The sequence below is a fragment of the Montipora capricornis genome, chromosome 7, assembly GCF_036669925.1.
Source record: "Montipora capricornis isolate CH-2021 chromosome 7, ASM3666992v2, whole genome shotgun sequence".
NCBI lineage: Eukaryota > Metazoa > Cnidaria > Anthozoa > Scleractinia > Acroporidae > Montipora > Montipora capricornis.
In genome coordinates this window covers 6214206-6240458 of record NC_090889.1, presented here as the reverse complement: position 1 = coordinate 6240458, position 26253 = coordinate 6214206, and the positions used below count along the sequence as shown (strand labels likewise).

The 26253-nt window shown below is 39.9% G+C and overlaps 3 protein-coding genes across 5 annotated transcripts in view; 1 reads left to right on the top strand and 2 right to left on the bottom strand.

Moving 5' to 3' along the window:
• The window catches only part of LOC138058059 (putative golgin subfamily A member 6-like protein 3), a 42519-nt gene extending 29947 nt beyond the window's left edge, over positions 1 to 12572 (bottom strand). Inside the window, exons 1-2 of the mRNA XM_068903955.1 lie at positions 12126 to 12572; positions 11734 to 11829 (exon numbers count right to left, since the gene is read on the bottom strand). Of these exons, the coding sequence (XP_068760056.1) occupies positions 11734 to 11829; positions 12126 to 12280 (251 nt within the window). The 5' untranslated portion in view covers positions 12281 to 12572. The remainder of the gene's footprint in view (positions 1 to 11733; positions 11830 to 12125) is intronic.
• A 1698-nt stretch (positions 12573 to 14270) lies between these two features.
• LOC138058052 (heat shock 70 kDa protein 12A-like) lies at positions 14271 to 19635 on the bottom strand. 2 transcript variants are annotated; one of them, XM_068903949.1, is made up of 5 exons: positions 19492 to 19635; positions 17407 to 17720; positions 16709 to 16933; positions 16127 to 16304; positions 14271 to 15752 (listed from the first exon to the last, which is right to left on the bottom strand). In XM_068903949.1, the coding sequence occupies exons 1-5, from the start codon at positions 19502 to 19504 to the stop codon at positions 14695 to 14697; spliced, it is 1788 nt and encodes a 595-aa protein (XP_068760050.1). In that variant the 5' UTR covers positions 19505 to 19635; the 3' UTR covers positions 14271 to 14694. The 2 variants fall into 2 exon arrangements, with proteins under 2 accessions (XP_068760050.1, XP_068760049.1); XM_068903948.1 differs by lacking the exon at positions 19492 to 19635 and adding an exon at positions 17820 to 17981.
• LOC138058053 (myosin-14-like) overlaps positions 18459 to 26253 on the top strand; it is a 13578-nt gene continuing 5783 nt past the window's right edge. The window contains exons 1-3 of one of the 2 annotated variants that reach the window (XM_068903950.1): positions 18459 to 18546; positions 20176 to 20506; positions 25025 to 25153. In XM_068903950.1, the coding sequence (XP_068760051.1) occupies positions 20187 to 20506; positions 25025 to 25153 (449 nt within the window). In that variant the 5' untranslated portion in view covers positions 18459 to 18546; positions 20176 to 20186. Of the gene's footprint in view, positions 18547 to 20105; positions 20507 to 25024; positions 25154 to 26253 lie in introns of those variants that run through there. The other variant, XM_068903951.1, reaches the window with a different exon arrangement.

Here is a 26253-nt window from a genome sequence, read left to right as displayed (position 1 = left end):
TACTATAACTAAATCTTGAAGAAGAAATCTTGCAGAGTAGATTCTTATTAAATTTCGAAAAAAGCAACCATGTGAAAAAAAGGATATACGAAAGGTGAGGTGCACTGGCTCCGTTATCACAGACCCTAATTGAACATACTTTCTCAAGTTTCGATAAATTGAAATTTGAAGTAGGAAGCTGGTTTAAGTCGAGTAGCCAAGTCCTGTCTCGTTCTCCTTATGGATGATGCCGAAGTCAAGGAGTCCGTTTCCAAAAGCAACTGAGAGTTTTCTCTCACAGTTTAGTGCTACCGTTTTTAATTCTACTTTGGAGCTGAAAAGTTCAAGCGATTCAGTTGCCCCCGAGACTTTGACAGGAATTGAGAGGTTCCATTACATTACAGCTTCAAGAGAAATGAACCGGCAAATCAATTTTAGAAGTGGTAGAAGATCCCGCTACTGCGTTGGGACGCACGAATTTTGTTAAAGCCAAGGGAAGTTTGGTCGAAGACACTAGACCGGCCTGGCGTTTGCTTTGCCAGGCCACTGGACAGCCGTGTCTCCTTTTCTCTCTGTAACCAAATCGCATTATCAGTGGCCTTAGTCTCTCGATATGCTTATGGTGATGAATTTTTCATTTACCGTTGTTGCTGTGAAAGTTACAGAGAAACTTTGAAGACCTTTCAGTTTTCCAACGTTACCGTCTGTCTCATTTTATTCGCACCACTGAGTTTTCGTTCAGGCTTCCAATGCTGCATTTTTTGTGCCACGTTTATATTTATTCCGCTCCCTGTCACTGTTCAGAATTCAGGCAAAAACTCAAGTTATCAACTCAATTTATCATCTGAAGTATCTGGGATTGTTATCGATTTATCCTTCCGCTTATTTGTGCAGCCGGGAAAAGAATGAAATTCCTGACAGTGTCCGATGATCTATCACGGATCGTACCCCTGTTCTCCAGTTTTGATAACCTGCTTTCGTCAGTTGTAACTTATTTTGCATGTTAGCTGTGTCGGATCTGTATCCAGGTTCATGACTAGAATCCCCTTTCGTGCCATAAATTTTTCCGTTAATTGGAATTTACAAGTTTTGCTGTCGCCCAAAATGCCTGACTGAATTTTTATTCTTGGAAGCAAGATCTTGTGCAAATCGTTGGTTTTCCTTTGTGGAACTAGTCTTTTTAGATGCCTCCAATTCTCCTTGTGACCGTTAAATTGATTTTGAGGGTACGTTTTTCATCAAAATTGCTTAGCTTCCTTGCCGTTGAGATTGCCAAGATGACGACATTTTTTTGAGGATAACATGGTGAATGATTGTATTTTATCCGCCAACCGTCCAATGGATTCTTAGAAAGCTCAGCCTAATTCTTGCCGTTGTCATCGGCAACGTAGCCTTTGACTGTATACATAGTGAACGATAATATTTTTCTGCCTTAGATGTTCTTTGGCGTCCGCAGTCCTGTGACTGATTTGGATGTCACTTTACATCGCTAGCTCCTTAAGTTTATTACAAGGTTTTATCAGCATGGGTCTTCCGGAGTGAACGCCTTTGCTCTCGACTGGTGCATGAAAATTAGTTTCTTATGCCCTCCTGTCTGTTTAACCTCCATAGTTGTTTTCATCCGAGCGTCTGCTGCAGCCTATTGCACTTTGGAATTTCGTTTGTTTCTGGCCGTGCCTATGTTTCGTTGGTCTGCACTGGAGTCGCTTTGTCCACTGGGTTTTTTTTTCTTCCAGATGTTCCAAATCGTTTCGTCGGAAGCCTGGCCAAGATCCGTAGTTTTGGTCTAGTTCCTCTTATTTTTTTCCGTGATTACGCAATAGGTCTCAGTTTTCCCACTAGGCTATAGCTAGCTGCCGAAGTAATGTTTGCGTTCCTGAGTTCTATTTTTTTTTTTATTGTTCATTACGCTCTAGCTTTCGGTTTTTGCTACATGCTTTTGTTTGAGTTGCACAGCCTAGGGGCCGAGTTTGTTATGCCTCGTTATTTGTTGTTCTTTATGATTTATGTTTTTTGTTTATTTGGGGTAGTGTCCCTGAGGACCTTGGTGGGTTTTTTCTGTTTGGGTACGCGCGGAATATCGACGTTTATGAACCATGCTTTGCGAGCATAACCTAGACGGCCTTGACATTCACCCTCGGTGGTTTTCTGATGTGTAGCTGCACAGCCTCTAGTTTGTGTTTTATGCTGTAAGTTTTTGTTTGGGTTGCACAGGATAGGGGTCTCTGTTAGTCATTCTCGATCGCTGTGTTATTTTTCGTTTAGTGCGTTGATATTGAGCGATAGCTTGGCCTTGTTGCCCTCGCGTTTGTGAAGATAATGTCTCTGTGTCGCTCTTCATTCATACGTCGTTACCTTAGCCGTGTATACGTTTTTTAGTTTTTAGTATTTTTACCCCTGACGAGTTTCCTATGTCTCAATATGCAATCATCTTCATGAACGATGTTTTTAATAACATGGATTATTGAATGGCCCTTGATATTCACCCTTGGTGGGTTTGTTCTGTCTGTTATTTATATCGAGAGTTTTCTGGAGTTTCCGGCTTACCTGTTATTGTTGTTCCAGAACTTTCTAGAAACGAAGTTATCAATTTTCTAGAATTAAGTTAATGGTCACGTGTTCGCTATTAACAGCCTATTTACATAAGACTTGTTGTTGTCCAGACGTTTCGGATTTAAGCGAGCGAGCTCAAGTTTAAGTGAGATGTTCTTGTTAACGTTGTTGTTGGATCGAAGTTGTAGCTACTGGTTACTGACTGTACATGTACTCATGGTAAACGTCTCAAATGGAGATTGGCCTCAGCCCCTTTTATCTTTACAAAGTGTCTTAAGCCACTCGAAAAATATTGGAGGATCCATGGAATCAGTGTTGCTCTATTCCTGGACGACGGTTGGTTAATTGATTCTGATCAAGTCTCCTGTGCCAGCGTTAGCTGTCTGTATTAGATCTGATTTATGGAAAGCCGGTTTCATTACCAACGACGAGAAGTCCCAGTGGACTCCTTGTCAGGTCATTAAGTGGTTAGGTATAGTTTGGGACACTATTCTCGGAACTATCGGAATTTCGGATAGACACCTGTCTAGTATTGCGGACTGTGTTCAAAGAATGTCGCAAAAACGTTTCATGGTGTCCGCTAGAGAATCAGCTTTCCTTTTGGGTAAAATTATTTCCGCTGGTGCAGTATTTGGGAACATTTCCAGACTTATGACCAGATACTGCACAATATCTGTTGCAGCAGCGCAGGATTGGGATTCGAAGTTTACTTTGGATCAGTATTGTATAAGACAAATTGAGGTTTGGGAAACCAATTTGGACAGAGTGAATTTGAAAAGCATAATTGTAGATTGTCCGTTCAGACCGTCTAAATATGTTGTTTATTCTGACCCTAGTGCCACAGGATGTGGTGCACATTTAATTGTTAACGGTGAACAGGTGGCATGAGTTCTACTTGGAGAGAGTTAACAACTATTGTATTTGCTCTAGAGTCATTTTTGCCTCTTAAAGGCTCTTACATCAAATTGTTTTCCGACAGTCAAAATGGCGGTAGAATTATCCAAGTTGGAAGCATGAGGAAAGATTTACATGTTATAGCCCTTAACATTTTTCAATTTTGTGTTGATAATGGAATCGAATTGGAAATGCAATGGATTCCCCAACTAAGCTTGATAGGGCGGATTTTATTAGCCGTATTATTGATGTAGACGATTGGCACTGATCACAACTTCCTTTTTTGAATTCCTGGATTATATTTGGGGGCCACATACAGTGGACTTTTTTTGCCAATTTCTATAACAAGAAAGTCAAGTTTTATTCGAGATTTTGGAACCCAGGATGTAGCGGAGTGGATTTCTTCGTCCAGAATTTGACAGGGGAAAATTGCCTTGTTGTTCCCCCGGTAAATTTAATCCAGAGAAAGATTCACTATTTGTATACATCCAGGGCCGTGGCTACTTTAGTTGTACCATTCTGGCCTTTGTCGCATTTTTGGCCCATTATTGGCAGGAATTTTTTAGTTTTGTCATGGATTATAAGTTGTTTAGCGGAAGGACTGTTCTGAAACATGGCCGGAATACCAATTCGTTGTTAGGCTCTAAGAGATTCTTTGGATAAATGTTAGCTGTCCGTATGGAGTTTTGATTATATTTGACCACTGGGCCTCTATTACTCTTATGATGATCAGTAATGATTTATTTGAGATTTATGTGTAGGGGGTATAAGAACGCTTGTCCGCTCATACATCAGTAAGATGACTGAGGTAGATCTTAACAGCAATTTACCACTCTTTAGACCTTTAAGATTGTTCAAATCTTCCAATACTTACAAGTTGTATGGAGGTAAGCTCTCATACACAAGATGTAGGGAGATATTTAAGAATTGTCTCAAGGAACTTGGCTTAGATTACAAGCTTTACGGCCTGCATAGCTTAAGATCGGGAGGGGCCACCTCCGTGGTTAGTAACAGCACCAACTTATCAGAACGCTTACTTAAATTACACTGTCGCTGTGGACTGTGCTTAGGACATGTATGTCCTTGAAGACGTATCTAAACGTTTAGAAATAACTGCTAATTTGGGATTGTAGCCGTTATGATGCATTAACTGTAATATTCTTTCGTAAAATATTGTTGTCAAACCATTCTTTAATAAAAACAGGTCTTCCTCCGACGAGAATGTCCTTATTATTAAATAGGACCATATCTTGCATACCATCGTAGCTGTAGAGATTTTTTAGTTCATGGAAAAAGTAAGAATATCTTTGTAAAACAGGGGGAGACCACTGTCTATATATTTTACGTCATAAATACATCTCAATAGAAAGTTCAAACCTCCAATTTTGCTAAGGTAATAATCTGGAATCGTTTTCCAATTACTTATTTCTGGGGTCAATAGCCTTGGGATCCAAGCGAGCCTCAGAGCTTTAACCATAATTTCGATGTCTGTAATACGTATGCCACCTTTTTCTCGATCTTGATAAAGCCCAGCTCTTTTGATTTTATCTCTTTTATTTTTCCATAGGAAGTTGAACACTTTTGTCTTAATTATCAGAGTTATTTCGTGAGGAACATTGAGGTTGGAGGCTGAATAAACGAGTTGTGTCCATCCGAGACCTACTGAACAGTAATGGTCAGCTACTGTCTTTCCAAGAATTTCATAACAAGTATAACTGCAATACAAATTTTCTCCAATTTTATCAAGTTACCAGCGCAATCCCAAAATACTTAGTAATCAAAGCAAGAAATACAGAGCCTTTGACAAATGAACCTTATATAAGAAATAACTTCCTGTTTGAGCTAAACGACTCTACACAAATACAATTGGAAAATGCTAAAACTAGAGACTTCTACGGTTTACTAAACCAGAAAATTCACACTGTCAGTCAGACTGGCCCAATGAAGTCGAACAGTATAATAAGACTTGGTGAAAATGCCTGAAAAACAATTTTCACCTCCCTAAAGAGCGTCTGTAAGGAGACAAAATTGAAAGAATTCCAGTTAAATTAATTCATAGGATCGTAGTCACTAAAAAGGAGCTTCATCGATATGGTATTAAAACGGACGATGAATGTCTCTACTGTGGTGAGAAGGATTCAATTGACCATACTTTTCTTAACTGCCTATTCGTAAAGATTTTCGTAAACAACGTAATTGAATGGTTTAACACCGCCAACAACTCAAAATTTGCTCCAACAATTGAAGAGAAACTATTTGGTATCACATCGGGCCCATATGAAAAAGAAATACAGAAGAAATTTAATTACACAATCCTGTTTATGAAATACTACGTATACACCAGTAAGATGCAAAACCAAGCTATTCACCTTTCTGTCTTTGTCAATAAAGTTTTATTTAAGTACAGAATAGAAAGCCTTAGATATTAGCTACAATAAATGCTCCTCCCAGTTTAAGCGCAAAACCATACATGAAATTACTTAATCGTGTATAAGAGAAATGTTAACGTCAGTGCGTCTAAGACCAATGTAAAGTAGATTAAGCGATATATAGGTAACCGTTTTTTGTAATCCATTGTAATGCAGGAAGCCAATAAAGCACATTAAACTTAAAAAAAAAAAAATTCTTTCGTAAAATGTATTAGTAAATGTCAGTTTGGATTGCCTGAGCATCCAACCATCATTCCTTTGGTATTCTATTTCTATAGTATTTACAGCCGATTTCAGTGCAGTGTATAGACCCGGGTTTTTGAAACATGATTCGCCCGTGCATGATTCGCCCGTCGTGATTCGACTGCGAGGCTACCACAGCTCAGCAAATTTCGTAAATGATGAGAGATTTTAAGTGTAAACATAAGACTATTTTCGACGAAATTTAAGGTAAAAACCTCGGTAGCATTTATTTAAGATACATGTAAGTCACGATTTTCTGCTTTTATCGGCAAAAGCAGCGCAGATCGACGCGGTTTAACTAGACTGGCGCATCACGTCTCTTATTGAGCAGGTAAACCTCAATTACATGGTATTTTCACTGAATTCATCACAGGAGATAAAAATGAATACCAACACGCGTGAGAGGGCAGAAATTGTCCCTTGCAATAATTTATTTTCAAGCCATCATCAATCGCTGATGAGTGAAATATTACATTTCTTGATTGGAAGGCGTTACACATTTTCGACTCGTGTTGAAACTTGAAGAGAAAATTAATTGAACAATTCGGGTACGGGGTAAAATACCTAATTGTGCATACGCTTTGCGGACATTGTAGTGTCATTTGTTGTCGTACTTTCGTGTCATTTGTTGTCGTATTTTGCCGAGATGTAGCTATTAAAAGTTGAAGCACAACTTGAAAATGCGAATGACAAAATGAAACTGACATGTTACTGTCGCGCCGCCGAAGTGATACAAATTGAGTCAACTCTGGCAATAACTAATAGTCATGAGGCTCAAAACTCAAAAAGGATACATACATATTGAAGGAAAATATAATTTGCCGTCGAAGAAATCCTTGCAGAACGTATTTCTCTGGTCAAATGTTGCTACTTTAAATGCAGTAACCCTTTTTGTGCTAATCGCAGCCGGCTAACTTTGTCATTTCCGTACTTTTCGCTTTTCTTCTGGCGTAAACGGTGTTCCAAAATTCCAGCAAAGCTGCTAATACACCATCGTCACCTATCTGTTAATGAAAGAATGGGGGCATTAGCGAGCTTTTGATCACAAAATATATTTTGTCGGCTATGATTACATCGGCAACCGCAAGAAATACTACTGATTGTGCCGCCGGGCCTCAAATTGCCCCCTTTCCAAACGCTCAAGGTTGTTCTTCTGGTAGAAAACAATCCGTATGGCCACTTTTTGCTTTGCCATCCTTTATTTTACATATGCAGGCTCTGCCTCCCGCTTGTTATCGAAGAGTTTTACCGCCGTTCCACGCTTCTTGTTAGAGTCACGTGATTATGGTCGAATCACGACAGGCGAATCATGCACGGGCGAATCATGTTTCAAAAACCCGGGTCTATACACTGCACTGAAATCGGCTGTAAGGAGAAAATAATTTACGTTCGTCTGAGCGCAGCGAATAGAACGTAACGTTCATTTACATTGTAAGTAGTGTCTTTCAATTAGAATACCCTGGAACCCCGAGGGTCGCATCACTGCCTTTGTTGAGGGCACGCTTTTTTCCACCTGCGGGTTTTTTTAGGGGTTTTCGTGTCCGGCTCTTGTGCATTGCTTTTCTCTTTATTTTAGAATTGATGTGTTAATACATTTGTACCTATTCCAATGCTTAACAAACTGCTCGGTGGCTTGGCTGGGCAACGTGCCCATATATCACCTACCGGTAGCTTGAGTGTCCGGTTGAGTAGTGGAGGCAAGATTGTGATTTCCATCGTTCTGGACACCGAATTAAGTGCAAAAGATAAAGGAAGATTTCTTGTCAACAGCAACGGTTTTATTTATTATTACAAACATGAGAAATCAGTTCAGTCTGTCGAGCCATAAGAATGTCATTTTAATCTGAACGAACGAAAAGGCTTAATCAATGAAACTAAGCGAAAACTTTATTGTTTTAGTTGGAAATAAGTCTGGATGCAACGATTACTCAATAACAACCGTTTTGTATAAAACGTCCTGATATGTTTGTGGACGTAACTAAACGTAATTGAATAACGTCAATAATGCGACGGTTGGCCTAGGTAAAAATGCAGAAAAAAGTCAGCAGTTCACTGTAGTTCGAGCTATTTTGAATTTGCGGTTAAAAAAGCACAATCATTCAAATCCATCAAAAATGAATGTTACTTAGGTTTGAAGGAACCCTTTAATTAATTCAAATTAGGGGGAAAAGTAGCAGACTTCTCTGAGCTCGGCTGGTATTTTTTACAGGTCACAGGCTGCAGGTCACCGCGCACCGGTGGCTCAGTTGGTTGAGCACCGGGCTGTCACGCGGGAGGTCGTGAGTTCAACTCCGGCCGGACCAACACTCAGGGTCTTTAAATAACTGAGGAGAAAATGCTGCCTTGTAATTACATCTGCAAATTGTTAGACTCTCTAGTCTTCTCGGATAAGGACGATAAGCCGGAGGTCCCGTCTCACAACCCTTCAATGTTCGTAATCCTGTGGGACGTAAAAGAACCCGCACACTTGTCGCAAAGAGTAGGGCATGTAGTTCCCGGTGTTGTGGTCTGTCTTCTGTGGTGTATCATGGTTGGGTGGGTAAATTCTCGGAGATATTAGCTACACCAAGCTACTCTAAAAATCCGAGGGTAAATAAAGATATATGATATATGATATGATATGTCATTGTTTTACCATTACAGAGAGTATCCTAAACATTCATAAAAGCTAACCTTAGACCTAAAAAGCTGTAGTTTAGACCTAAGGTTAGCCTTTACAAATGTTTAGGATACTTTCTGTATTGATAAAACGACCTGTGACCTGCACAAAATACCAGAGACCGAAGTAGCCGACACTTTCTGTCGGCCGTCGGTGCTTATTGAAAGTATTGCTTTCGGAACAAACGTTTTTTTTTTCAAGACCTATATACTAGTAGAAAGAAGCTGCCAGACCACCTGAAGGCAATTGATTCCTTTTTGCGGGTTTTGAATATACATAGACTCAATGAGGATGTGTTAGCAATTGCGATTTGAGAAAATGTTACCATAATATAAAAGGCAAAAGGATCCTGGTAGAAGAAACAAAGGTACTTCAATATACGCTGACGAAACGACCGTGACTTTTTCAAATATTAATTCAGCACTTGTTCTTTTAGAATTTCTAGATGTTTTCGAGAAGGTATCTGGCCTAACTATAAATCCTACTGAAGCTAAAGGAATGGGGATCGGTTCATCTTCTGTCTTCTCTCTTTGCAAGATGTCATACTGGGTATTTACTTCAAGCTGCCCCTTACTTAATTACTTGCTGTTACTTGCTAAAATTTACATATGGGACTGCCTAATATAGTAACTTTCAAGGCTAAGGCTAAAATTAAAAGTGAAGTAGAAAAATATATTTATGACAAAAAAAAAATGAATTGAACAAGAAATGGAAACTACACTCTGAGTAACCGGTCAGTATAAAATGCAGAATGAGGGTTGGGTATAAAATGCAGACTGCAGGGGGGGTTCCAAATTGGTTCCAACGAAAACCTTTGGTCTAAAATCCTTACATTACGTACGTACAAGACTTTGGCGTTTACGCTACGTAAGCAGGAGACGCCTTGGTTGCCGTTAAGCGAACGTGTTTATCACTTCCTCGATATTTATGTCTCGGTGGTAATTGATGTTCATCAACTCTAGCCCAGACTCTCGCTCGCTTGACATGGTCGACCTCAGGTATGTTTTTAACCTTCTTAGTGTACTGAATGAGCGTTCACATTCAGCTGACGTTATCGGCAACGTGCACAAAATGCGGATCAAGGTGTGGATATTAGGAAAGAACTATCGATCGCATGCTGCGAGTGTCTGAACTGCACTGGCGGGAAGCTCGGCATCGTCAGTGCTGCACCACTTTCTCTTCCATCGCAGGAGCTCAACATCAACCACATGAGGAGAAGGAAAGTCGTTCTCATAAAACTCCAGCGCTGCTTCAATGTCAGGATTTCTGTCTCACGTCTCCGAATATGCAAGTGAAACGCAAATAAATACCACAGTGACGTTCTCTGTACTTATTGTAAGCATAGAACAAAACGAAGAATTTCAGGAAGCGAGAGTCCATTGCACTCTTGCTGGGATAAAATCACTGTTAAAAATAGGAGGGGGGGGGGGGAGGGGGTTTCGGAACCCCTGGAACCTTCCCGTGGTTACGCCCCTGAATATCTGTTCGGAAGACGATTTGAGATCTAGAATTTTCGGAATATTTGTTCTAAAATTTCTTGCTTGCCTGCCTGTCCTAGGATTATCGAACATCTAAAAAATGGTACAATTGCCCATTTTAGACGGATTCTTACCCTAAAAAGGTCCCCTAGAATTTTTGGGAGCCTTTTTCCGGCTGAAATTTTCGAAAAGGTAAGTTTTGATCCCTATAATTTTCGGATCACTAGACTTTCAGCTAGGATATCCGAGCAGATGAAAAATTTTTAGGGGATAAAGATGTGCCTATATCTACCGTTTAAATACCAAAATACGTTTAACAATGGTATGTTTAAGTGGTTTTGAACTATATTCTCGTTGGGTGCCCTTGGTTAAATTGTCGATAAATTTCAAGTGACCTTAGGGTCACGCAATGTCGGTCTCGTTTTCTCTGTCGCGAAAATTTCCTTCTAGTAGTAGCCTACTAGGTCTATTTCATTCTAAAAAAATTATTACCATTGAGAATTTGTATTTGTTCTTTAATGTGAAGCATAAACACTTGGTGATATGCTTCACGGTTCACCTTAAAGGGAACTCGAATTAAAGCCTTCTGACGATTGCCGAGTCATATGATACAAATCTTTAAAGACAAGTCAACAGTTGCTTTGCTCGCACGTGCTCCAACCTATATCCGTAGTTCAGCATGGCGGGGATTTCTGCTAATACATCCAAGGTCAGACTGCACACTGAGGCCTAAATTGTCGCATTGGCCGTTTTTATACTAGAGACGCATAAATCGTCTGGGACGAACTTGGACACATTTTTTCTGCGTCTGTTAAATTCGTCTAGTATACAGACGGGCACGGGACACATTATGCGTCTGGACGAAGTATCTACTTTAGTGCGCATAGGTTTTTAAAGTTTTTTTTTTTCCAAAAACAGAATCTTGGTGGGTTTTGAGCAATAACGTGTCGTTTCTATGACAACAGTACTATTGGGGACTCCTACGGAAAGGACCGCCAGTGCTGTCATCTTTTTTTCATTTGAAGCCCACCTTTGCCTAAAGTTAATCTTTCTAGCCTCCTCAAATAATTAAATGTTTTGAATCGCTTGAGATCAGAGGGAAAAATCAGGCGACAATTAAAATGGCTTTTGGACCAGATCGGATAACGAGCTAACCTCCTGCGCAGATGACTCGTCACGCCATCTTTCCTCAGATTGCTTGACGAGTCACTAGAAGGTCTGCGCAGGAGGCTAAATAAGATCAGCTTCAAACAACAAGTGGTATCGATTCCGGGAATCAACTCCTGAGCACAATGGTGGAGGCAAAGCATTCCAACCACTGTGACAACCCTGCTCTTACAACTTCCTGTTAATTAAATTATATTTTTACTCAAAGTCTCATGAATGTAGCCCAGAATGTTTTCACTCGTCCCACAAGGAATATTTTTGTCCACGCGCTTAGTTATTGCGCCCCAAAAGTAGAATAGAGAAGTTAAAGTAAACTAATCAATTCCCTTACCTCTGGTTTTTTACCTCGATATCATGCGACAAGGATTCCACTTTTTGTTTGAGGTCTTTGTTTTCCCTTTCGATCAGAGTTGATTTGTGCTCATTGCTGCGATCAACGATAAAAAAAGCATAAAATAACTGTAAATCAGAAGAGGAGCATATGGCCAGGGTTGTGCAAATCAAATATTTTCCGTTCTGCTGGATTTAGTACATCAACAAACTAAGGATTTTCATTTAAGATAAGATGTTTACTAGAAATACTGAGTGCCTTTTTCATTTTAGGCCAAACTTCACCATAAATTTTTAAGCACCATCATGACGTACTTTTTGAGGGATAAAGTAACTGTAGTAACCCAAGGTAACACTCTTGCCCAGACTAACAGTCGAGTAATGTTGTTTTACCTTTGAAGAGCATTAAACTGTTCGAAGATGTCGGGAATGAAATGTAACGCTTCCCGATGGTCCTTTAGTAATGACGCCACTAAAGCCGAAATCTTTGCCCTTTTCGCGGCCTCATTGTTTCCAATATTTGCCATTGCGTTTTCACTAAAGAGCATAGGCGTTTTAGAAAGACTTCTTCTTGATTCTCTAGACAGGCGACTTCCTACAAAGACCGGAATTTTACTTTCGAGTGGCACGCTAGCCAAATAGAAAGACTACTTCTTGATTCTCTCTACTGATGACTTTCTGGGAAGACCGGAATTTTTCTTTTAAGTGGCGCGCAAGCCAAAAAATAAACGATTCATTAGGTTGCTCATCATCATGCGAAATCCTTTTACATTATATTGTCGCTCTTGTTATGGCATTCCTTTTCTAAGAAAAAGCAGGGAAAGCAACCACGGTTGACATGAGCTTCCTGATTTTCTCAGAACTGATTTGTTTTGATACGATCTGTGTGTTCCCAGAACTGAATTATCAATATTCAATTGTTTAATTCATTAATGAGGGCACATGAGGAAAAACTAGAGTTGCGTTCTCTCTTAATTTGAAAAGTAGCAAGCATAAATTCTAACGGCTAAAAAAAATTACCCTTTACATGATTTTCCTCAGAAACCTTGGTCGGTTTTATTCACCAGCGGTAACCATAGTTTCCGGGATGGGTCCTCCGTTTGTTTACCTTTTCATTCTCTCGCGTAATGGAAACAGAAGGTCTAGACCCTGGAAACAAGTGGAAAGAGTAAAGAGAAGAGAAAGAAGAGAAGAGGCCGACCGTAGTCGAAGGCAGGGGTGAGCGCCACTCCTACCCCGTTGCATGCACAACTTCTCCCCAGTAATACTGGTACTCATTTTACCCACCGCGAATGGATGTAAAGCTGACTGAACTTTTGAACGCACGAGCTGGGATTCGGACCCGGAACGCTGGAATGCAGTCCGCGAGCGATACCCACTACGTTCCGCGCGTCGGCTCCACTAAAGTGGGAAGATAAAGGGAAAAACTGAGGAGTTGCGATAACTACTCAAAACATACAGTAGCCATGGCTTTCTCGATTACTTTCACCCTTTCTGTTATGAATTCTCACGGTGCAAGTTCTCCTTACTACAATTTTTAATTTTCGGAAAATCGCAGTACTGAGTCAAGTGTTGCTCTTAGACCATGGCACACATTTTCAGAGAAATAGGAAACCTTACTTCCAATAAATTGTATAGCTATATGTATGGAATTCCAAATGAAAAGAGAATTGGATATCAAAAGGCCTGTGTTTAGTAAGGAATCAAGGAAACTGTAACTACCAAGGTACTTGCACTGAACTATACATCCTATGACGGATTGATGGGGATAAAGGGTTCTAAAAAGGAGCGCTAAACGTTTTTTCAATAACTGTACAATAGTACAGGCCGCGTTAAATACCATGGAAACCTATAGATTTTGATATTTCTTAACCATCTGTTTGCGCTAACCAGCCTTCTTTCAACCGGCCCCAGATATGTCAAAGATTGCAAACGTTACAGTGATAAATTATCGAGTGGTAAAGTTGCTTGATGGAATAGGGCCTTGCAAGTCAGGTTGGGATTTAGCTTTTGTACATGGATATCAATTGACTTATTATAAAAAAAAGTAAATAATGAAAAGAACTGTGTTGGGTTGAGCATATTCGCCCTTGTAGTCACGAGTGATGAAGACACAAAACTATAGATCTGGAAGGACCCAATTCGAGTACCGGTAAATGCAGTGTACAGTTCTTTGTTCCCTTATTATGTTGTAATGTTGAATAGAGAAACCGATAAGATGACACGAAACATTAAGAAGAGGTGTTGAGATTCGTAGGACAGAACTTGAGGGAAGGTATAGGTGTTTTCAATCCTTTTTTTTGGGGGGGGGGGGGGAGGGGGGTTGATAGCTGCTTTAAACTAGGTAGAGTGCATACTCAACCTAGCCGGGTAAAACGAAGATCACCAATTTAACCTAGGGAAAAACGGATTCAACCTGAGACCAGATTTGACCGACAACATTCATACGGCCGGCAAAGCCCTGAATAAAAAGAAGATAAGGTGAAAAAGATCATACAGAAAAGAGACTGAATGAGACAATTGAACACAACGCATGTAAAAGTTTATAATTCCAGTTGTATTCTACAGGGAATAAAATGCCAAAATATGTTACAGGCTTTATCCCAGTAAATTCGTCGAACTAACTATTATGTTCCATTTCTTAGTGAATATGACATCACATTAACCTCTGCACATCAGCTGTGTAGTGCTGAGTTGTTGCATGTTCAAAGGAAATCTCAATTTATGTCTCATTTATAGTTAAGCACGTAAACCTCAAATATCTGCTTTACAAAACAGAAAGCAAACCCTCTTAAAAGGTGTAACCTAAACTACAAGTTAGTGATTCAAACGTGTGAAAATAAAATAGCATTCACCAGCATTTACTCTGCATTTTCGTTAATGAAAAGTAGCGATATTAGGCAACGTTCAGCTTAATATTGATAACGTCTTTTGCCGAACGGGTCCATCGCCAACTCTGCGTTTAACGATGCAAAAAATCAATCTTTGTTTCGGCATTGTTCCCACTGGTGACATCGTAAGCTGCGGCTGTTATTTCTGTTCCTCCAAAATACATGCTGACCACGATTTCTCTGTCTTTGCCTTTCCATGTGTCAGGTGACACAACCATAACATTACCTAGATTTTTCATGCCAGGATCTGTGGTATATTTTGCATCAGGGTTGTCCGAAGAAAAAAAGTAAAATGTTATATTCGTATCACTTGCGCGAAGAAGTGTGTATGTTCTTGTGACCTTTTGCCCGACTCTTACCGATGTGTCTTCCTTGACAAATAAACTGAATATGTCGCTGCATTTCTCAATGCCATCTGCTACAAACTTCTTCTCCTCCGGATGTTCGCCATAGATGAAATTTCGAGTGCAATCAGCGCCATAAGTGATGGACACCACTCTCTCCGCGATCGTCGTTGGTTTTTTTCCGAAGAGGGCAGCACCTTGGACAACTGCAATGCTAGCATGGTTGGGTATTAGTACTTTCATCCTACTAGAGCCATAGGTGCTTTTCATTTCCTTTTGGAGAAGAGCAGAGTCGGCAAACCCTCCCACCAAGAGCATGGTTTTGACCTTTGAGAGCTTAGGCTGTTGCAGTAAACCCTTCATATGGTCCTTGATGCGCTGCAGTGTTGGACGAAATAATTTCTGCATCATCTCAGAGCTGAGAGCAAGGTACTCATCGTTCTTTAGTTTAATGTTGCCACGTCCATGACGTTCCAGGGCTGACCTTCCGCTTTCTTTCGCCAAGGTTACAAAACTGCGTGGTAGTCGGATGTTAATCATCACATCCTTTTCCAGAATCCGATCTCCTCGCTTCTTCGCTTCAAAATCATTCATAAGGGATAACCAATCTGAACAATGCTTTCGGCGGTAATTTTGAAGGTTTGTTTTTCCAAATAACTCTTCAAGAAGCATTTCGAATTCTTGGTTCACCTTAATACCCCCATACGGTCCTCCAGTCACTTTGTGCAGCTCTTTGATGGAGCCGTCGCTCTGTATCGCGTGAACAGTCACATCCAGTGTGCCACCTGAAGAACAAACAGAACAACGATTATGTAGTCTAAAGATTATATTATGTCATATGGATCTAAAGATTATCTAGATCTAGAATCACTTTAGTAATTCTTATGAGATTTATTGGAGGAAACCCAGAAAGGTGAACGAGTCCTTTCCCCTATATGGGCGATTCGTACAAATAAATTTAGATCTCATAAGAGCCTTATTCCAGCGGAATGGCCTATTGAAACGTCCAGTAACACGTGTCCTATGCACCGATCTTTTCGGTAAAATACTACCGTGCACATATAAAGGTAGTTAGTAAAACTCTATTTTCCTATGCCCGTTTGCCTCCGTAAGTCGTCTGTGACTAGAAATCGTTCAAACGGTGAAACACCGAACTTACCTCCAATATCAACTACCATGTAATGGCTATTTGGTTGACTTAGGATACCGCTTAGAGAGCTAGTCCCAGCCTCCGATTTGAAGTCACTCAAATTTTTCTCAAGACAAGAAATTGCAGCAGCCTCGGGTTCAAGAGCGATCATTATCTGCTCAGGATTTTTCGAAGAACCCAAACCAGCCTATAAAATAATGGAATTCTTGGGAATAAATAAAAGAATCGCTATTACGTGATGTGCTATGACTATAAAATTCCTTGTGTTTATGACCCTGGGGTCTCTTTTTCCGATAAGTAAAACTCTCCGATCAAATCTAGTTTTGTACAAAATAACAACAACAACAACAACAACAACTCTTGACTTGTCAGTAATCTTTCTTTTGTTTTAAATAATTCTTACTAAAATTATTGTTTTGTTTCTATATTTATTCATCGTTTACAGTTATTCTTGGTAACTGTGGGGTCAACCCAGGCAGTGGGTTTCTGAGAGATGTGACAAATGCTCTTTCTTCCTAGGATGTACTTATTGCAAAACAGCATTGCGTTTTTAAGTCATCAATACGTCCATTGCGTTCCCCAGCAGCTTACCTCATACGCAGCCTCTCTCATAAACTGTTTTGCCACGGGCGTCCATATTGCAGGCACTGTCAAAACCCACTGGATGTCGTTTACGTTAAATTGATCATCTCCAGTACGTTGACCGATCACTTTCAGAGCCTCATCCTTTAGATACTTCATTGAATGTGAAAACACTGTCATAGCTTTGACAGATTTTCCATTGACAGCTGTAATTGTTGTTTCCGCGTTGACGTTCTGCAAAAAAGAGAAAAATGCACGAGGAAAACGAAGGGACTGATAGAAGACGGTTTCCCTTTAAGTTAATTATTAGCAAAATAGGAAGGTACAATTACACAAATAGGCAAATAAATAAATAAATTAGACAAGTCAAAAGTCAATACGTATTCGTCTCAAACTAAAATGGCACAATGTGCTCGATACATCTCAGGCCAACAATAAATACGTAAACAAAAACTAGAAGTCGCTAATTCAAACTAAGTTTTTCCCTTAAGGACCGTACAAATGCAGTTTTAATGATGGCTAACTTTCGTCAACTATAAAAGTCACTAATTATTCAGTTTCTCTGGCTAAACCATGTTCATTGATTGCTGTAGTTCTCTCAATGTCTAGTTGTTCAAACACATTCTGTAATCTTCCTATCTTTCATGAATCATTCATTACGATCATGATCATCGTTACTGCGTCAATATCACCATCATCACCATTACCTCATCGCTGTGAAGAGCCATTTTAAAATGCTGGAAAAAGTAGTACCGTTGCTCATTGGATTCATCTTGGAGATCTGCGTACTTCTCAATTGCTTGGTATCCAAATGAATCAAATGACAGGTCAGGCTTGAGCAGAAGGCACGTGGGTGTCTTGCTGGTTCGTGTCCCTTGTTCATTAAGCCATTCTCGGTTCATGTAAACGGAATCCTTGCCTTTTTCTTTTAAAAAGGAAAACGCATATCCGCTGTATGTTGTTCCAAAGTCGATTGCAACGACGACCACGTACGAAGACTTTGATGAATACAGCACCGCATCTAAAAATATCCATTGGAAAAACAAATATTTAACAGTTACTTAGACCAACACTCAGGATCTTTAAATACCTGAGGAGAAAGTGCTGCCTTTGTAATTACATCTGCAAATGGTTAGACTCTCTAGTTCTTTGGGATAAGGACGAGAAGCCGGAGGTCCCATCTCACAACCCTTCAATGTTCATAATCCTGTGGGACGTAAAAGAACCCGCACACTTGTCGCAAAGAGTAGGGCACGTAGTTCCCCGTGTTGTCGTCTGTCTTCTGTTGTATATCATGGTTGGGAGGGTAAAAAGGGCGTGCTTAATTTGGAGCCTCGCTCTGTTGTGCGACCCCCACCACAGCCTGTTTCTCTGTTGTGGTGAAAGTGGATAAATAAATAAATAAATAAATTTTATAATTCTCGAAATTACCAACTAAGTTCAGTTGAGCATCTCTAGGAACGGAGCTTTTCAGCAGTCAATTTGAGAACTACTAAAGCGATGTCTTTTTTTCAGGGAAGGTAACAACAGTAGCCTTAGGTATGAATTTTCCGTCAAATTCTTATGAATTGGAAGGAACGATTGCGAACCCGAATCCTTATCGAAAACCCGCGATCTCCCCCACAAAAGCCTGATGCCCAAGCACTGAGCCAGCGGTCGTCGTTAGTGTTTCTTGCGAAGAGTTCAACATAACGTAATCAATCTAAAATATAAACACTTGAAATTGGGGAGCTATTGCAGTACGAATAAAGAGTTGCCAGGGGCAACCACGGGGGCAATGCAGTTATCGAGCTGGTGACTTAGTTCAAGCTTTTCTCTCTGGGTGATAAAGTTGTGGATATCTGATAGTGAGTTAAATTACTTCTTAAAATTAGTATGCATGACATTTACAAGCTGGTTTATGAGGTTTTCGGAGAAAAAAGGAACTGATATGTCGTGAATGAGAAGTAAGCTGAAATTTAAAACATGTTACTACGAATTCGCTAAGTAGCATTAGGGACTCAGAATATTCTCTTTGTTTTCACATGCGAGCAAAGCAGGCATAGAAAACTCTTTTGCTTACCAGGAGAATTACATACACTTCAAACCAGAGGCTCCAAATTTAACGTTCGATGCCTTGAAATTATTTTGTTTTTTCTGTGAAAAATAGGGAAGCTTTAATCACACAGAAATTGCAGGTCGACAGGCATCCGCTAATTCCCGGAATCAGGAAGTCTTGCGTGAATTTCCACTTGTTATTTTGTAGGGCTACGTTGCATCATGTTCTCAGTTGTCTTTAGTGAACGAATATTTCAAGGTGATTGGAAATAATAAGACTTTCTCACTATCGAAATAGCTATGCTAATCAAAGTGCACGAATACAATGTGGTCCCCGTTAAATGAATCCAATCACCAGTACAATTCAGCAATCTTGGACATGAAACACGGCCTGCCTCTCTTACTCTGAAATAATCCACTGGAGGCACTTAAAGTATATGCATGAATTATATTTAACAAAAAATAATGCCATGTCTTAAACAGCGTCTGAGCGATTAGGATTGACGACATACGATTTGCTACTCTTTTTTGTAGACTTAAGAATTCTTGACAGTAAAACCACAAAAAAAAAGTATAGAAAAGACTAGGAAAGAGAATGTACTGGCTTCCACCGCTTTTCAGTGATCGAAATTGTCCACACTCTAGCTTCACAAGATAATTCCATGACAAGGAAGGTGATACTAACAATAGCTGGACACTGAAGTCGCAAAATTATACGAACATGTTTTTCCGTCAGTGCTATTTTATATCCTTACCATTTGATGCCATATCTGCGACTAGGTGTCTCGAAATGCCTCCGAAATTGGAGCAGAATTGCTATTGACGGCTCTTGTTCATGAACGCAGCTTTCTTCCGAGAAAGGAAGTCATGTGACAAAGGCGGGACTGCGTGAATGATTGTAAAAGTACTGGCAGCTTGTTGACAAAGTATCCTGTGTTTCCCCGAAAAAGCATTGAATTGCAACAATGAAAACTCATTGCTTATCCATAGTCCAAAATAATGCAGTTAATATCCCATACAACTTCGGTTAAAATACAAATTTATTGTCGAAGCAATAACGATTTTTCATTGTTGTGATACCCAAACAAACACACATCGGTGACCATTTTCGAATTTTGTGTTGACTGAAAAACATTTCTCAGAATACTATGCTCTAGGACACTGCAAAGAGACGCCACAATTTAAGTGTTTTGAATAAATCTTGCTATGAATTTCTCGATAATTCAGAGCTATAAACAACTGATGCCTGAAAACAAGCTTTACCAATGATTCATCCGGTATTCTCAGAAGAAGGGCCGTCAGTCCTTAGTCAAGGACTTTGAATAAAGAAAAGGAGTTTAACTGGCAGATTATCAAAAACCATCTTCCTATCAAAGGCATAAAGGTTTAATTGCGTGCAGAGAATGTTTTCATCGCAGTCATTGTTTATCGCTTTTTAGTTGATTGTGTTATGGTTAACTTCCGCCGCTCTCAGTTCCAAGAAGATCCCACATCCGGGAATGCAGCCGTTGTTACGAAAGCTCCATATTTTGAAAGTGTTGCAAGACAATTCGTGATCGGCTCTTACGCAAAAATGTCAATTCTCTATGGTTCTCAGTATCCTGGTATGGCACAAGCCGAAGGAGGAAGGCAGTCAAATAAAAGCCACGAGATTTTTAACGTAAAATCTCTAATAGAGCAATCACAGAACGTGACCGAAGGACTAAGTATCCTGGAGCAAGAAAACAAAAGGTTGAAGGAAGAACTGCAACGGTTGACTCAAACTCAAAGGTAAGTTCGTTTCGGTGTTTCATGTTAGCTCTCTTCAAACAAACCTTGAAAGGAGAACCTTTTTTATTTAACTGGCAATTACACCGGCTGTGAAGTTGAACGAAACTGCATGTCCGTCGAGAAGCTATAGCTCCAAAAAGACTACTTCTTTACTGAAGGTAATTTTGGTGTACTGTACTCGTTAGCTCTCTTTAAATTGGACCTGCCAAGGAAGACCTCTTTTCCGGCGATACTTGATCGTGAATTTCGTGTCGAGGGGTAAAACTCTCAGTTCAAACAACTTCTTTTGCCTAGCCAGTCGAAGTCAAATTTTTCTTTGCCAATTAACACGGCTACTTGTCCCCGATCAAAGTTTCTGGAGAAATTGTCTCAGTTGAACAGATCCGTTGGGTAAATTTTGTCTGGGAAAGATGCAGATTTAAAAAAGCCGTTGATGGGTCCCTAGTATATTGATGCTATCGTTGACAGTAAGGCAAGAACGATAAACGAATTACAAACTTTAGATACCCACTCTAGTCTTAATTAACAATACCTGCCAGAAAATATAGGCTAACATACCACTCTCTAGAACAACACAGCCTGGATGCATTGCAATGAACCCGTCGGAGGCTGTCTTTTATGCCAAAAAGTTGATTTAAATTTAAACCAGTGCTTTACGGAAGCCCAGTTGTAGAGCTTCCGGCGAAAAAGTAATGAATCTGCAGAAATTGGGACTCTATGGAATCCTTTTTGCATAGCTTTGGCCATCATGACAACCATTTCAATATTTGAAAATATTGAAGGGCCGCAGCCAGGATGAAACATAGTTAAAATTTAAAGAACGATCCCTGGCTGACAGTGTCGCCAAAACATTGCAAGACAAGTTGCACGAAACATTTCACAGTGTAACAGCGCCTTAACTGTACATCACGTGCAGATATGTCCACAAATGCCCCTAATATTCAATAAGCCTCACGAAGTGTCATGTCACTCTCGTTTGACAATATTGAAATGTAGTTAAAATTTAAAGAACGATCTCTGGCTAAAATGATTAAAAACTACGAGCTTTCGACTGCCCGAACTGCAGTCTTCGACGGGTAAAATGAATGATAAGAAATCGATGAGAATATTTTTTTAAATAAAAACATACATTGGAAAATGATGAGAATGTAAAATTGGGTAGATTTAGAGCCCTGTGCAGGAGACTTGATGCTGTATCTGTCGATACTTAGATTTTAATTCCCATCACAACAGGCAACACAAGGTCAGCACAGGGCTCTAAATCTACCCAATTCTTCTGAAGGAAAAAAACGGGAACTTAATTACGTTCATGCAGCTCTGAAGTCCAACGGTTATCCATCTAGCTTTATCAAAAGCATACACGCTAGAAAGACTCGAGCTTCTACAGCAAATGTAGCCCCGGAGGAACTCGTTGGAATGTTTTTCAAGATGGTTGAACCAACCGAGACACGCAAGTCTTTCGCTTCTCTCCCTTACATCAAAGGAGTAACTGAGCCTTTGACACGCATCCTCAAAAAACACGATGTCACCGTTGTAAACAAACCATTCACCACTCTACAACAACAGTTCCCAGTACCGAAATTCCGACCTTCGATGGAATCGCAGACCAACGTCGTATATAAAATTCCCTGTACAAGTTGTTCGTGGTGTTATATTGGGGAAACCGGCAGAGCTTTTAATACGCGAAAAAAAGAACATTTAAGAAACACCAAAACTGCGACCAAAGGCTCTAGAATTGCTAATCACGCTTGGTCCAACAACCACGCCATTGATTTCGAAAATGCGTCAGTTATTGACAAAGGCACTTCTAGAACGAGAAAAACATTAGAAGCGTGGCATACCACAGTGACACCTAACGCAGATCCAACAACCACGCCATTGATTTCGAAAATGCGTCAGTTACGAGAAAAACATTAGAAGCGTGGCATACCACAGTGACACCTAACGCAGATAACAATTCGTGCCCTTTACCTGGACAACACAACATTCTTGTTAACAAATATTCATAATTTTTTACCTTCTCATCATTTTCCAATGTACGTTTTTATTTTAAAAAAAAAAAAAATTCTCATCGATTTCTTATCATTCATTTTACCCGTCGAAGACTGCAGTTCGGGCAGTTGAAAGCTCGTAGTTTTTAATCATTTTAGCCAGAGATCGTTCTTTAAATTTTAACTACATTTCAATATTGTCAAACGAGAGTGACATGACACTTCGTGAGGCTTATTGAATATTAGGGGCATTTGTGGACATATCTGCACGTGATGTACAGTTAAGGCGCTGTTACACTGTGAAATGTTTCGTGCAACTTGTCTTGCAATGTTTTGGTGACACTGTGGCGGGACAAGTTGCACGAAACATTTCACAGTGTAAAATACCCTGAAACGGCCAAAATCGTTGTGAGACAAGTTGCACGAAAAGTAGAACCTACTTCTACTTTCGGCAACGGCTCTTGTAGTGACTGTAAAGAGAAAACTCCCTTTACCGTGCATTCCTATTGCCCCCCAACCCCCCCCCCCCCCCCCACCCCAAGTCCCAAAGGGACAATTAATGAGAACATTCTTTGCGATCAAATATGAAAAAAAAGTTCATAGCTTCACTGTTCGGCAGAAATGGTGTGTTAACCGTGACCGATACTGATACTTTGTGATTCGAAGTAAATAGTTTTCTTGACTACTAAAGGCTCTAAAAAATAATTATATGAAATAATCAGTGCTAAAACTGTCAAGCCCCTATTTTTGCGATCAATTATGCAGGCGAAATTTTGCTAAGATTTAGTGGTTCACATTTTAATTGCTGAATGACACCTCACCAAACTTATTAATCTGCCAGCCAGAACCTAATTGGCTGTTGAAACAATAACCTTTGTTTCGTGGTTGGTAAATTTGAATATCAAAAGAAATGTGACGTCAATGTTTGTAAACAAGAAATATCGCTATATAAATAAATTTCTCTTCTTTTTTTTTGGAAGGGGGAGGGGGGAGTTACCTTAATACCTCACAAGTTTAAAAAAGATCAGTTGTATTTTTACCCTTTTCCCTCCCGACAGTGTGCCAGTATCACTGCTAATATAATCATTAAAGGCCAAAAGTTTCAATTGGAGAAGTAAATATTAAAGCAAAAGAGTTCTTGTTACCTTCAAAGCCGCTTTGTGTCTAGCATACGTTATCTCTTACCGAAGTCGTTTGTTTCTTATATTTTGCTGGCAACTCATTGTGTCTAAATGTATCGAAGTTGGGATTTATGTAGTGCATTCCTAATTGAGGAAAATTCTCCAGTTTTACCAGGAGAATGATAGTTATTGACGAAAAACTGCGTCTCAGCTTGGTCAAGGAACAGAACTGATTCAAGTAAGGACATACAAGTGATCGAAATAATCGAGGCCTTTTAATTGCTCGATAGAATTGGATTTTATCAAAAACATCTTTGACATCTTTGGAACTGCGAAAGAAATTCAAGTCAAGCCAGCTTATTGTGTGCGTCATTAAGGTGATTCCCTAGTATTGCACTGCGCATCCTGTTCTGCGCATAACACAGCGTAAGCCCCGTTCGTATTCAGGCATGGCTAAGAGGCTTTATGGTCAAATTTCATGGCTCTTTGTCTCACAAGTCTCAACGGATATTCTAAACAAAAAAATGTTTAAATTAAACCATAAAGACTCGTACCCATGTGTGAATATTGATATATCGAACGTGGCCAAAAACATTTCAAAATGGCGACCTTTCGCGAGGGAAAGCTCGCTATAAAGAAGAATGGCCGTTTTCAGAGCACAGCAGTAAAGAGCAAAACAAGAAACTTTTTCAACTCTCACAAAACAAAAAGTCGGGTGATAGCCTTGATGATGCTAGAGAACATTTAAGTCCGACAGTGAAAGTGAAACCGCGCTATCGGGGAGACGTGTTGTCGAGGGGTCGAGCTTGATTTGCTTTCTGTTTTCTCCTAAACGAGGTTGGTGACCTATCTTTTTTTTGTCATAATTTTATTCTCTTACTGATCTTCTTTGCGCTGTAAAAAAATTACAAAAAATTTACGTCAGAAAAAAAAGTTACAGGAAAGATAGTATTCGTAGCCATCACTCGTGGACACAAAATTGTCTCCTCGAGATCACGCACCCGAAGAACATTTGTAGTCAGTGCCTTTTCAAGACTTGTGCCTGTGCCATAAAACAAACATTAAATTATTCCTTTTGAGCAACACAATTCACCTGTTTTGTTATTTCAAGAATTACGTTAAAGCTGTGCTTCCTGTTCCTGCAAAACGTAGCCTGAACCGATGGAATAAACTTGTCCTTGATAGATGAAGGCGAAATGCTTAAATGAGTAACTTGAGCAAGTTATGTCTCTCAAACGAGCTTGGTGACCTACTTTTTTGATTGCACATTTCGAGTCACCATAATATAGGGAACAATCGAGGAAAGTTTTAAAAAAATCTTACGACAACTTCTGTTACTAAGGAATCACCTTAAAACGGTGTCTTTTCTTGTTGTTGTTGTTGTTGGTGGTGGTGTTGTCTTGAAGGGAGCAGTATCCAGATGAAAAAAACCTACAAAGCCTGAACGAGATTAAGAAGAGATACCATAGGGATGTTGAAAGTTTACAAGAACTGTTAAGAGAGAAGGAAATTGAGGTGGATCATCTCAAAAGGAGGTAAGCATATAAATCACTACAAACGGCTTACATGCTCGATAACAGATAAATTCAGGTATGCTTACAGAGAATTACAGTGACCCGGCCTGTGACTCCAATTACTTCCATTCCGGGTGGGAGACAGTCCTTTAATTTGCTCCCATCAAAAATCAATACCCTCGTACCCTGCAGTTCTCAATACTCGTTGTTGTTCATCTGTGAAACTAAAGAAAGACTTTTGCCGTAGGATTTCAAGGAAGTGATTTTTGATGGGAGCAGAGGACTGTCTCCCACCCAGAGTGGAAGTAATTGGAGTCTCAGTTCGGGTCGCTAAGCTAACTTTTCACCGTTGGAGTAACGCGAAGTTTGAACAAAGCCTCTTTCGATGGCTAAAACGGGAAAGTTTTCAGAGATTGCCGACGTTTTATTCGGCCTCTGTGAAGATTCGATGCCAAGCAAAGATCACGGAAGGAAAAATTAACTATCGTCCCTGCTCTACCCGGAATTTCGAGGCGACTGGAGCTGCTGGAGAGAATTTAGGGCCGTTTTCCTTCGGCGGATCGGATCGACTGCTTCGTGAGAGTACCCAACCTTGGTAAGTATATATAGAGGGAGCAAACCCGTTCCTCTAAAACTAACAGGAATGGCCGGTAATCGGCTCAAAGACCACACAGGAGGGAAAAAACACTCAACTAAAGTAAGGTAAGACGATTTTTATTTAAATCGCTACATTTCCATTGGTCACAGAAACAATCGTTATTTTCCCCATACAATTAATTAAATTATCTTATTGGCATGGACTTATGGCGTAATTCTGTTGAATTTTAGCGGAGCTCCGCGCGCGGAGCACCATAGTAAATCAAGAACCAACTCTTACTAAAAAGAACATATTCGCATTCTGATAGCAAGCACTTGGCACGCAAGCGCCATTTGTCTGATCTCTCAAGAAGAAAGATCCCTGAAATTGAAATCACCTCTTCAACACACTACCTTTAGCCCTTTTAGTTCAGTAATTTAATGACTCAATGTCAGCGACAGTCCTTGATTTTTTTTTTTTTTACAAGACACTGAGATCGTTTGGCATCTAGACTATGTCGATGCTTCCTTTTTTCTATTTTCAT

What these genes read in the sequence shown, in the direction of transcription:
- LOC138058052 (XM_068903948.1), bottom strand. Translation starts at nt 17,880, where the DNA reads ATGGGACCTCCGGCTTCTCGTCCTTATCCCAAAGAACTAGAGAGTCTA. An exon ending in GAGTCTAACCATTTGCAGAT is followed by an intron (nt 17,721 to 17,819) that starts GTAATTACAAAG and finishes GGATATTTTTAG; the next exon opens with ATGCGGTGCTGTATTCATCA. An exon ending in CATGGTAGTTGATATTGGAG is followed by an intron (nt 15,753 to 16,126) that starts GTAAGTTCGGTG and finishes TTTGTTCTTCAG; the next exon opens with GTGGCACACTGGATGTGACT.